General features: G+C 46.1%; 1 protein-coding gene across 1 annotated transcript in view; it reads right to left on the reverse strand.

Annotated features, from left to right (window-relative positions):
* MAP3K5 (mitogen-activated protein kinase kinase kinase 5) overlaps positions 1 to 13,058 on the reverse strand; it is a 197,507-nt gene that overhangs the window by 20,124 nt on the left and 164,325 nt on the right. Inside the window, exons 22-24 of the mRNA XM_034669190.1 lie at positions 7,706 to 7,883; positions 7,447 to 7,615; positions 1,787 to 1,972 (exon numbers count right to left, since the gene is read on the reverse strand). Of these exons, the coding sequence (XP_034525081.1) occupies positions 1,787 to 1,972; positions 7,447 to 7,615; positions 7,706 to 7,883 (533 nt within the window). The remainder of the gene's footprint in view (positions 1 to 1,786; positions 1,973 to 7,446; positions 7,616 to 7,705; positions 7,884 to 13,058) is intronic.

Raw genomic sequence — 13,058 nt, forward strand, 5'->3', positions numbered from 1 at the left:
TAAAAAATAACCACTATCATAAAGACATAAGAAAAACTTACTTAAAATTTGGGTTAACTCTACTAATTGTTGGTTGACACGACCTTCCAAGAAAAGGTCTGGGCCCTGACCAGAGAATTTAGAAGACACAAGGGAGAAGGTGACCTAGCAGCACCCACGCCAAGAGCTGGAGTTCCCGTTACTTATTCCTGCCCTTGGTCTCTCTTCATCAAATCCCATTTTGAAGGGAGAATTCCTCGGTCTGAGGAATTCCTCATAGTAGTTGCTCCCAAAAGGAAGTGAACCATTGCTAGGCTCACGCTCATTCTAGGACATCCTTTCCGAATGAGTTCGTTCTTGTACCTTCATTTCTTAAAGGGTTTGCCTGCTTATTTGGCTAATGTAGGGTACAGCATTTAGTGAACGAGAACATTTCTCTCATGAGTCACACTTCAGAAGATGGAAAAGGATCCTCTGTAACTATGACCTGCTCTTCATCAAACAGGGTACAGTCTTTGGGTTCATTTCCATCCTGGATGGTGAGGGAGCAATAGCAGGTGTGTGTGGGGTGGGGAGAAGACAGTGACCTGGGCTCGAGGCCCATGATTACAACTACACCACTCTCAATCTGAATTCTACTGGCCAATTTGTTTTCCAGCCTCTAGGCTGGAAGCCAAATGTGTGGGCAAGCGCAAAATCACTAAACTATTTCTTTCTATTTGCAGATGGTTAGGTTTGCCTAGTTGCAGTGAAGTGTGCCTTTAGCATTTAATTATTAGTGATAGGAGCTGCCAGCTGCTTTCATCACCCATGACCTCAGTCAAGTCAGCAGTGTTGTCCCTGTCCACAGTACAGCACAAAGACCAAGGCACTTACATCGAGTTTCAGAGAACACAAGTGGCTGTTGAAGGATTATAATTTGGCTTTAAATGAGGGATTATTTGATGCACCAAATACAATTGTCAAGACATCTATGCAGGAGAAATAAATACATTAGCAGTGAGTTAATGTGGGGAATTTAAATATCATCATGCCAAGTGCTTTCATAGTTACACCAGAGGCACTGCCAGGAACTCTCTTTCAGTCTCTGTCACCCTGCGAAGGCCTTCTAGGAGTGGCTTCAGGCTTTTCTGGTACAGAGTTCCGCAGATAAGTCTCATTCACGAAGAGCACCTATGGTGCTGAACCAGGCTTTTGAAAGACTGGCTTCTAGTTGGTGTTGCATACCAACTTCATCTGAGAGGGCAGAGCCTTAAGCAATCTCTCGTGGATTAATTTTCATTCAGTGATGAATTCATGTGTATTAAGCAAACACGTTTAACGTGTTGTGTACGGAAACCAGAGAAAAAGTGGGGAAAAAAAAAAGTACTGGTTTTATTCAGCGGTGATCATACCAGTCTGCACAGTTGCATTTTCCTCAATGACCACTAGATGGCAGTTCTTGTACAGAATTAGAACATGCACGACTAAACCGAGTGCTGTGGCTACAGACACCAAAATAGTGACCTGCTACATGACTTCATAAGAACAGAGATCAGCCATGGCAGATGTTTGTTAGTTTTGGCTATTTCCCACGGAGTTCAATTTCATGGGTATCTAACTCTGGGGGATACACAACACATAACCACAAATCTGCTCCTTAGAAGCACACGGAGAGGCAACCAGCTCACACGTTACCTACCACCGAAAAAGAAGAGGTCATCGGAATAATTAAAGAAAGAAAAGATAACAGAACTTATGTTTTATCCTGTTTTTCCAATTTTGGTTGGGAGTTTGTGGAAAAACATTGGCAAAATGTCATACTTACAGCATCCTGAAAACCGAAGAGCACCACCTGGACTTGGCTAATGCCGTGGCTGTCGAAGTCGAGTTCCAGCTTCAGCTTGGACAGTGTGGTGGCAATGATTTTTCGGTCTGTGGTTCTCACAAATTCTCTGAGGCTTGCGATGAGGGTTGTGATATGTTCCCATTTGAGTTTAGGTTCTTCGGCCCCCTGTGAATCAAACCTGTCAGTTGATCTGTGCTAGACACATTCGTCATGAGCCTGCCATTCCCACAGCCCCTCTTGGGAGCTGGGCTTCAAAACACCCCCACGAAAGGGAAAAGACCATAGTTGAACTCTATGCCCCACCAGCCCCACCAACCACCCAAGAAATAGTCAGACTTTGGGAGGAAGGGTACCTACCCCACGTGTCGGCCAATAGCTCTGATTTACTCAGGTATACAGAGCTTTCCCCAAACAGGGACAGGAGGAGGCAGTACCTCTCAGAAATTTTAATGGGGAACTAAAGAGAGATGAGGCAATGAGCCATAAGATCTTAAGCTCAAAGTTGGCCCAGAGAGACAAGTCACAGAATAGCAGCAAGAGTACCCCTAGTTGTAAGGAAGGGAGAGCAGAAGCAGTGGGGTTGAGAACGACCATCTACATGGAGAGGAGAAGGGAATGGACAAAAATAGAAAAGGCACGCCTAGGGGGCCAATAGCAGCCAGAGCTGAAAACTCTTGGAACCTGAAGTAATGAGAATGACACACAAGTTTCTGCTCTGTGGGGCTCGGGTAGGCACCAGGGTTGGAACTCCTTAGTACCCCACCTCCTTCGGATACGTGAGGCTACTACCTACAATGTGCCCCCAGAACTTCAACTGCCCTTAAAGTGTGTCAATGCCTTTCAATCAAAAGGGCTCACTTCAAACTCCACCCTTGAAATAATTCCTTACCCACTGATGCGGTAATTCGTTGTAAGAATGAACCAATGGACAAGTTTAGATATTAAAAATATAATATGATATTTAAACAGGTTCCCTTTCTCAAGTTGAATTCTTCTAATTTGTGTAAGGAACATGGCTTCCCTAAAGGAAACATGGTAGGGTGTTATTTATCCTCATTTAACTTTAAGAAACAAGATTTTTATTATGCTCATTTCAATCTCCTATTGTATATTTTGTTACCGCATCATTAAAACTAAATTCTTCAATCAGGCTGTGATAATTACAATTTTTAGGATTCTATTACAATCAATGTACCATCAAGTTCTCTCCCTCAGTATAGTTCATTTGGGAGCTCCCTCTCCTGTTTATGTTTTCATGAGACAAGATTATATTGAAAAGCTTGAAAGCTGTCATTAAGGGAATTAAAACAAGACTGGGAACAATTATAAACTTTGTTTCTTTTCTTACCACCAACTAAATTACACCCAAAGTAACGATTCACAGGCAATATCATAATAACATGAAAATATGTTCAAGAAGAAAAATGTGAGTTATTCAGAAATTGGAAGCTTATCTTAGTGAAAAATCAGTTACATGTTTGCCAGCCGTTGAAATAGCAAACATTTTTTTTTTTGACATTAGCTTTGTTTTCACAACAGAGGAACATGTTGCTTCTGGTTTTCTGATGTGTGTGCCACTGTCCTACAAAGGAACGCTGTCTGCTCTGGGAAATGTTTTCTGTCTGGGGTAGTTCATCCACTTACATGATCGTTAACGTCTGTTCTAACTCCTGTGATCACGTGCGCTCGTGAACGTGCTTACACAGACAAGCATCTCCGGCATCTGGGAGTCTGAGTCAGCCTCCGAAGGTCGTGTTTGACAGTGTGCCTCTCTGAGCAGAGCACCACCCAGATTCTGCCACGAAGGCGCTCTAGTCCTTATCCTTTAAACTTCCTCAGAAATGATGAGTGAACTTCAGAAGGATGCTACAGGTCCAAAGGGCTTTTGTGGGCTGGTTTGGGGACCTGCCAACTGCATTTTTGGTCTTGTTAGAAAAGGGTAGACTTGGGTGCCAGGGTGGCTCAGTGGGTTAAGTGCCCGACTCTTGATTTCAGCTCAGGTCATGATCTCAGGGTCGTGAGATCGAACCCCCAACAGGGGCGTGGAGCCTGACTGAGATTCTCTCTCTCTCTCCCTTCGCCCCTCCCCCCTTAAAAAAGGGGGTGGGCTTAAACATAAAGATGTATCCAGAGACATTTAATACAGCAAAAAGAATTATTTCCATCTGGTTATAGAAACAACTTAAAGAGATAAGATGACTATGATTAGCCTGCTTGATAATGGTCACGACAGTAGTAATAGTTAACATTTGTGAAATATTCTTAGTGTCTCAGTTGCTCAGGATCTCAGATATTCCTTACAGAAACTCCATGAGGTAGACACTGGCGTGTCCTTTATTTCATAGATTAGGAAATTCAGCCTCAGAGAAGTTAAGCAACTTGCCCAAATCGCACAGCCTGTTAAACAGTAAAGCCAGGCCTCGGGCAGAGGCAAGCTGAGGTTGAGCCCAGGCTCCTAACCATTGCGTTCTCTTGCCTCAGTCGGCTGGAAGAGCTGGTCGTGAGCCTGCGTGGGAACCCGCTCTACCACCGGGACGCCACGTGATGTCACAGCATCCTTAGCGAGACAGTCAGAAGGGCCCTTGCTATCACTGGATGATACGGGATTCAGCATGTGATTCTGACCCGCAGTTTCTGGTCCTCACTGGTCCCTTCACGCTGGTGCACGAAGGCATGCTCTCTGATGGCGGCTTTTAAGATTTTTTTTGTCTTTCTCTTTTTATAGAGAACATGCAGGAGTGCTGAAAAAACCAGGAAGCCACAGACAATTGAATAGGATTAACCAACTGCGAAATGAAAGAATTTCAGCACACTCATGGATGTGAAGTCTCTTGCCAGGCTCTGTGCCGAGAGCTGGGACCCTGACAATGACCAAGGCAGGACTGCCTGATGGACCTTCAAAAACCCCAAACAAGCAGATGCTTTCTGTACCGGAAGAGCATGTCCTTTGGGGTGGCTATGAGATTTAGGCAATCCCTGTGTTCTGCGTGTTTCTGACCTGAAATAGGCATCTTACACGAGCAACCACAGTTTGGAGAAGACTTCGCTCCACAGCAGCTAACGGTGATTTCCCTTCCTTCCTCCCTTCAAGCACCAATCCCTCCCCTGTTTCCACCAGCCCTTGTCATCATCCGGGAGCTGTCACCCAGAGAGGACAGCAGGGTGGTGCTTAGGAACACAGACCCTGAGCCAAACTGTCTGGGTCTAAATCCTGACTCCACTGCTTAGGGCTGTGTGGCCTTGATAGGTTACTCAACTTCTCTGTGCCTCTGTGTCCTCATGTGCAAAACTATTACTATAGTACTATTGCCATGAGGCTTGAGCTAATAATATGCATGAAATACTAAGGACATTGCCTGGCCCATACAAAGTGTCTGCTATTATTACTGTATGTTGAATATGTTTGCTATTACTACTATCATTACTATAGGTTTGCTTTTATTACTATGTTGCTGTATATGCCACTACTACTATATATTTACTAATATTTATTGTTTTTCTTCCTCCACAAGAATGCCAGCTTCCATGCGATATTTCTTCTTCCCAGCTTTGCTCACTGTAACATCCACAGCACATAGACAAATGCCTGGCATTCAGCGGATGCTTACTAAGAATTTGTTGAATGAATGTACGACCTCTAACTGCTGCCCCGGTGCTCCTTCCATCTAAATTTGGTTCCCCTTCTTATTTCACGCCATCCGATCCCTGGGCCTTGAATGACCAGAGTGAGCAGAAGGCAAAAGAGAAAGCTGACGGTTCAAGATCATTCCCGTCTCCTCCACATCTCCCCCCATTCCCGTGCAGCACCCTCAGCGCTCACCCTACCCCAGCTCAGAGCCCCGGCTGTCCCTCAGTCCGGAGCCCCCACTTCCCGGGCCTCAGAGGAACTGCTCGAGGCAGCTTTCCTCTAGGACCCACGCAGGGTCTTCCCAGAAAGTGTACGTGGTGCTCATCTCAGTTCTCCTTGTACCAGAGACCCTGCTGGCACACATGTGGCCTTTGACTCTTCCTATGGGATCAAAAGAGGTGGGCATCAGAGAGTTGCTAAGGTGACAGAATCAGCAGAGAAACTTTGTGGGGCTCTCAAGATAAAGAGACAAGAGCCAGGAGAGCGAGTCTTGCCCCATTACATCCCAGTACAGCTGAGAACAGGGAGACGGCTGGACTGAGAGACAAACTTGACCTGAGTCCTCCAGCTCCGCCCTTATAGCAGCTGTTTTCCCAAGACAGAAGGTGGGAAAGAAGGCATGGTCAGGGGTGCCTGGGTGGCTCAGTCGTAAAAGCGTCTGCCTTCGGCTCAGGGTGTGATCCCAGGGTCCTGGGATCGAGCCCCACATTAGGCTCCTCCGCTGGGAGCCTGCTTCTTCCTCTCCCACTCCCCCTGCTTGTGTTCCCTCTCTCACTGGCTGTCTCTCTCTCTGTCAAATAAATAAAGCTTAAAAAAAAAAAAAAAAAGAGAAGGCATGGTCAGGGAGGGCAGCCGGTGGCCAGAGGAGCCAGAGCAGGCAGACAATTCCCCGATGCCCATGCAACTGCAAGAAAGTAACAGGTATCACGCCTGGGACTAAGCACATCTGCGGAGGCTGACATCCTGGAGACGTGAGCTTCCGCTCCAAACACAGGAAGCAGCACCTGAGGCCTGGAGCTGGGGGAAACCCCATTTCTACTGGCGCAGAACTGGGGAGGGGATTCTTCCTCATTTCTGAAAGCAGAATCCTAGGGAACATATTTCCCCAGGTGTTAAGACTGAATGGTGTCCCCCCAACCCCAAATAGAAGCCCTAACCTCCCATGTGATCGTAGCTGGAGAAAGGGTCTTAGGAGGTAATTAAGGCTAAGTGAGATCACAACGGTGGGGCCCTAATCCAACAGGGCTAGTATTCTTGTAAGAAGAGGAAGACACAGCCACTGGGGTGCACAGGGATAAAAGGCTGGGGGAGGACGTGGCAAGAAGGTGCCGTCTGCAAGCCAAGGAGAGAGGCCTCAGGAGAAACCAAATCTGCCAACACCTTGCTCTTGGACCTTCTGCCTCCAGAACTGTGAGAAATAAATTTCTGTTGTTTAAGCTTCTCAGCTGGTGGGTTCCACTGTGGCAGCCGAAGCAAAGGAATATACCAGGGAGTGAGAGTCTGACCAGCTATGGTTTGTCACAGCACACACAGCGTCCCGACACACTATATGCCTTACTTATTGTAGCCCACCACCCTCTGTCCATCGGAATGTAGCCCCACAAGCACGGGGGTCCTTGTTGTGTTTGCAGTATTTCCTAAATGCTCAGAGGGGACTGGCAGGGAGCCAGCCAATACCATCGGAATTAGGAAGTCACACGGCTCAATGCGTGTGTGCTGACTGAATCAATAAGCCAATAAACCAATAAGGAAGGGTAAAAGGGGCTTGCAGGCTAGTTGGAACTCTGCCAACATGAACGACTTGCTAGTGACTTACAAATAGTTATTTTCAAAAATGCAGTTTCTACGTCAGGGATTTGCCGTTTTTCCTCCCCTGGGGGGGGTCTGATTCGTCATCAAGACCTCCACAGCTTCCTCAAGCTTCCATGTCACCTGTGACAGTTCCAAGGGGGTTAAGACACAGGTAAGATATGTCAACTCTGGGAAAAGAGGTATCCATGAGAGGTTTTACCTGAGCCAAAGATTCCATTAAGTTTCTCACAACTTTGTCTTGGTCTTCTGTCAGGATCCTGTGAAGAGTGGCCCGTCTCTCGCTGTCCTTCCTCAGCATAAAGAACCCAGAATCTTTTTCTTCAGGGGAAGGCGGAGCGCTGTGGTCTTCAAAATTTTCATCCGGGATGCTGGAAGAATTTAGACAGCATAAATTGCAGGGCCCTTTACAAAAGGACACACAGCACACTTCTTTCACCCAAAGTCAGTCAGGTCTTTACCCCAAGAAGAGTGTCCGTATTCCCTTTACATCTTTTTCTCCGCAGGATTTGGCTCTCGTTTTGAAAGAGAAGGGGTCCACCTTTAACTCGGTGTCGGGAGAAACTGAGCCGTACTCGCTGCTGCTGCTCGTATCCTCCACCAGGACAGGCACAGGCAAGGATATGCTTCGAAGATACTCTGCTTGTCAGAGGGGAGGAAATGGTCATTTATGCTTTTAAAAATGTGCACATAGTAAGCACTCACCAAAAGAGAGCAACATTAGTTGTCCGAGGTCTTGTTCCAATGGCTAATAAAATTATGCTAAGAGGCTGGTCACAGAGCCCATGCTCCCTATGTAACCCATGCAGGGGGTCGGCAGGGTAAGGGTCTCTGGGCTCTGGAGGAGTATCTCAGTGAAACAACAGAAGCAGCACCAGGCCCAGTGGTCCTGAGTTCCAATACCCTCATCGCTATTGGCCACCTGTCCCACATTAGGAAGGTCATTTATGGGTCTCAGTTCTCACGTCTATAAAATAAAGAATCAGGTGGGGCACCTGGGTGGCTTGGTTGGTTGAGCATCTGCCTTCAGCTCAGGTCATGATCTCAGGGTCCTGGGATTGAGCCCCGTGTTGGGCTCCCTGCTCAGTGGGGAGTCTGTTTCTCCCTCTCCCCCTGTCCCTGCTGTGCTCTCTCTCTCTCTCTCAAATAAATAAATAAATCTCTTCAAAAATAAAATAAAGAATTGGGTTCATATTTTTAAAGGCATGTTCCTCACAGTCTTGAGGGTCCACCTTAGCATCCTGGGGCTGCCTTAGCTGGGGTGAGTGAGGATTCTGTGATTCTAGAACACAGGTTTCAACCCTGTTTTGTCTAACTGTACAAATATGCTCTGTCAGTCTTATATATCAGGGTTCTGCTTAAAGATTCATATGAAAAATCTTTCTTCGCTAAACACAAATTTTGGAAATCAACAGACCACATGATCTCTTAGGTCTTTCCTAGTTCTCAGATAGCGTGATCCTGACGAGGACATGGGCTCTTATTGTGATGGAGATTGCATTGGCCTAGTAGGAGTTACCAACATATCATCGAATACTGATTTTCAAGGAAGTAACTTTTTCCAGAATCATCCTTACCGAACAAGTGTCTGTCCCCATAGTACAAAGGGCCTTACCAAAGAAAGCAGATGGAAAATTATAAAAAAGGAAATCCATGGTTGCCTAGAATCCCTCTTTTACTTAATTCCTCTTGGGCTGGGCTGTATCAACAAGGGTCCCAGGCTCAAAGACGTGGGATGGTCAGTCAGCAGTGCCCTCCTGCCTCTGCTCAGGGTGACTGCAGATCAGTAACGGTTAACAGCAGGGGTGGAGGCAGTGGGCCATCAACGCTGATCAGACAGATGGACATGTTTGAGAAGCACTCATCTGATTTACAAATATATGAAAGCCAAACAGACCTTCCCTTTTTTTTCTTCCTCCCCTTCCTCCAACTATCCCCAGACTCTATCCCTTATGATTCCATATACAGAGATATGTTTTAGTATCTGTTATATATATACTGGGAAGAAAATATACCACATTATGAATGGTAGTTATTTCCAGAAGATGTGATTTGGGGTGATTGTGATTTTCTTTTACTTTTCCAAAATTTCCAAACCTTCTACAATAAACAAGTATTATTTTTGTAATCAGAAAAATATGTTATTAAAAATATTTTTCACAAGCAAATACTCAACAAGCATAACACCGTATTACCAAGAACTTGATTTACCTAATAACACACTTAGTGATGATCCAGAAGATTAAAAAAAAATCCCATGACATAGCAGGAAGTGACATTTCTCTGAAAATGGATTGCCCTGACCACCTATCACTGGGAAGCTTTTCCAAGCTGCCGAGTCTTAGAAAAAGAGTTTTTTAGCCATATCTAGGAGCTTCCTTAATCATCAAATCTTGCAGGTAGGACATGTCCTACCCCTTGGTTATACCAAAGACGTCACGCAGGACTATTCTCTTGTTCTATCCTGCTTGCTCAGGTAAAGAAAGCAGGTGTTAGAGGGATACTTCACTTTGGTTTCAGCTGTAGGGAGGAAGAAGAGACGTATACAGCTTCCTGGGATAGTGCATTCCTGGGGAAACCCAGTGATCGGTAACTAGAAAGCCTCCCAAGGATGAACTGGTTGACCCATCTGCTGTCACTGAATTTGCTACACTGTTGAATCACTATAAGGTAGGAACTGAGATGAAGCGAAGAAGAGCTTCTCTGGGTTTACAATTTAATGATGCCTTAAATATATAGAGGTGGGCCAATGGCTACACTGAAAAGCTATGGCAGGGGAACGTGCCTGCGTGCAGCTTTTCCCAAATTTACTTCACCAAGGAAGCCCTTCTTCCTGGGAGAGCTCATGGACCGAGCAATTCATGCGCTAGGTTTAAGGAAGTGCTGCTACAGCAGAAAGCACATGAGCAACCTCTTCCTTGCTGATAATAGTCAGACTAAGAGGAGACAGGTTTGTCCGGGGACCCAAACACAGGACTGCGTTGGAGAGGTCATTTCTCGGAGCTGTCAAGATCTGTAGTGTGCTTCGTTTCACTTCGCATTTCTGGGGATAGATTGCAGAATGGATAAAAGAGCTGCTAGCCTGGCCAAAAATGGACTTACGGCATGGGAGCACGGTTTGCATTGCTATTAGGTATCAAGCCGTTAGAGCTGAATGTTGCTGGTAGAAAAAGATAAGCCGAAGAAAGTTCTCACCCTTCTGTTGGCTTGATGGAATGGCCAACATCTTCGTAAGAAAGGTTCAAGAGCCCTGCCATGGTGCTCACTGCGGACCCCTAGGACTCAGTAAGTGTATCTTCACCAGCTTATAGAGTGGTGACCCTCTCTCCATGTATGTTCCATGCAGAAATGGAGGCATGCATCGTTCACATGTCAAAGACAAGACTGTTGCTTCTTGGGACTAAATTCCATCTAGAAGGCTACCAGGTGAGGAGTTTGTAGCACACGTTTCTGTACGTACGTGTGCATGTGCACACATCCATATCTAAACAACAGAGGGAGCGAGGATTTGACTTGTCCTGAGTTTTGGCTTTTTGGTCACATTATGTGTTTTGATTACCCAGTACTGAGAAGGCCTGTGTCACACCTGTGAATTTTAGGGTTGCTATGGATACCGACTGCCTAAAAGGAAGTCTCATGAGGTAACACAGTATATGTTTAAGGATGAAATCCAGTGCCCGGTGTCGTTAGGGCTCGTCTAGGAAAGAAAGGGACTTGCAGATATTTTGCATGCCCTGGGCGCACAGCCCTGAGTCCCTCCTCTACCCAATTTTAAGTTTAATCTTAAATTTGATTACCCTTCTCTGTTGGGCCCATGCAGTCATTCATGCAGCATATATTTACTGAATATCTACTATTTGTTGGGTAGTCCAACAGGACTTGCCGCTGGATTGAAGTAAGCGTATGAAAGGGAGGAATCAAAAACGGCCCTGAGGTTTCTGGTTTAAGAAATGAATGAATGAATGAATGAATGAATGAACGAACGAACGAACTACTTATATACTCAGATGAGGAGGAATACAGGCTGAAGGGAAAGTTATTTTTAGTGGGGAAAGGGTGTGATTTGAGCATTCAGTTTAAGAAATCAAGGCCAGGGGATGAGTCTGGAGCTCAGAAGAGAGGATGGAGCTGGAGACATAACCCTAGTGGTCTCCTGCCTAGAGATGGTATTTAAAGCAAAGGATGACATAATTTAGAGAGGGATGAGGAGGGAGCAGAGGACCCAGACCTTAAGAACACCAATATTTACAGGAAAAGGAGGCAGCAAAGGAGAATGACAAGGAGAAGCCATAAAGCTAGAGGAAAACAGGAGAACGGGGTGGGGTGAGGAGTCATGGAAGCCCACAGAGGAGAGGACTAACACAAGAGAGAAGGAGTATCTGGGCCAAAAGCCACTGAGAAGATGAGTAAATTCAGAATTTGGCCAAACAGATCTCATTAGTGACCCTGAGCAGAGCAGGTTCAATGGTCAGTGACCCCAGACACTGGAGACAATGTAGGGCAGACACTAGTTTGGTGGGAAGGAAGGGGTGGGGAAGATCGGGAGACATTGCCCTTCAAGACCTAAAGCTGGGATGAGGAGCATAAAAACTGGGGTGTTAGCCAATGAGGCAGTGTGTAGTGTCAGGGGAAAGATTAGTTTATGACAGAAAACACTAGAGCATGGATAAATGGAAGCTATTTGGAGAGGGAGAAGCTGAAGAAGTCAGGGGTGCATGGGACCCAGAAGCCAAGGGGGCATTCGCCTTCTGTAGGAAAATGAATGCTCTCTCCTCTGTAAGGGTGGGAAGAGGGAGAAAGGGGGATGCTAACGTAGGTAAGTGTGTATATTCTCAGTGGAAACGTGATGAAATCCACTCCTGAGATTTCTAGCTTCTCAAGTTATAAAAGATTTCCAGGTAAGTGAGAAAGCATAGTGCCTTTCTGGGGAGAAACTCAGGTATAACTGTTACCACAGAAGCATGCTGACAGTTTCTGGGTAGCACAGAGGTCACAAGTCCCTTGATTTCAGCTCATATACATATGGAGCCTCAAGGTGTAAGAGAGAAGCCTGGCAGGAGTTCACTCACTGGCCCGCGTGCTAATGTCTCATCATTTTTTTTTTTAAGATTTTATTTATATATTTGAGAGAGAGGGCATGAGCGGTCGGGGAAGGGCAGAGCAAGAGGGAGAATGTGGTCTCACTGTGGGGCTCCATCCCAGGACTCTGAGATCATGACGTGAGGTGAAGGCAGATGCTTAACCGACTGAGCCACCCAGGCATCCCCATGTCTTGTCAACTCTTAAGAAACCCTCTATTGTGGGGCTGGCCATGGAAAGTCTTGAAGAGGCTGGATGGACCTCTCTGAGGTAGGAAATGTCAAAGGTATGCCTCCAGAAGGGCGATTCTTATTGCTCTTTTGTGGGAGCTGATGGGTAAGGGTATGAATCTAAAATTCCCTAAAAAGATGGCTTTATCAGGGGTACACAGGAGTGGGGAGGGGCACATGGCCAGCCTGTGGGGGCCCAGATTGCTGGGAGCTTCTGCCTAGGGGAGGGAGATGGCTCTAACTTCAGGGAATTGTATATGTCCCTGCTCCGGGAAAGGGGGGATGTTCTAAATTCTCCCCATCACTACGAGAGCTGCCTCAGATCTTAAAGCTCTTCAGGAGTGCCAGAGACCGTCAAGGGTCTCTGAGGTCAGGACAACCTAGGGCCAAAGCTCAGCCAGAGCAGTCTCCCAACTGTCACCCTGTCTCCTGTCTCCAATTGCCCAAATCTCAAAGGTTCTCACACTTTAGTGAGCAAAAAGTCGTCAGGTTGTTTACTTAAAAG

The sequence above is a fragment of the Ailuropoda melanoleuca genome, chromosome 10, assembly GCF_002007445.2.
Source record: "Ailuropoda melanoleuca isolate Jingjing chromosome 10, ASM200744v2, whole genome shotgun sequence".
In the NCBI taxonomy this organism is placed as follows: Eukaryota; Metazoa; Chordata; class Mammalia; order Carnivora; family Ursidae; genus Ailuropoda; species Ailuropoda melanoleuca.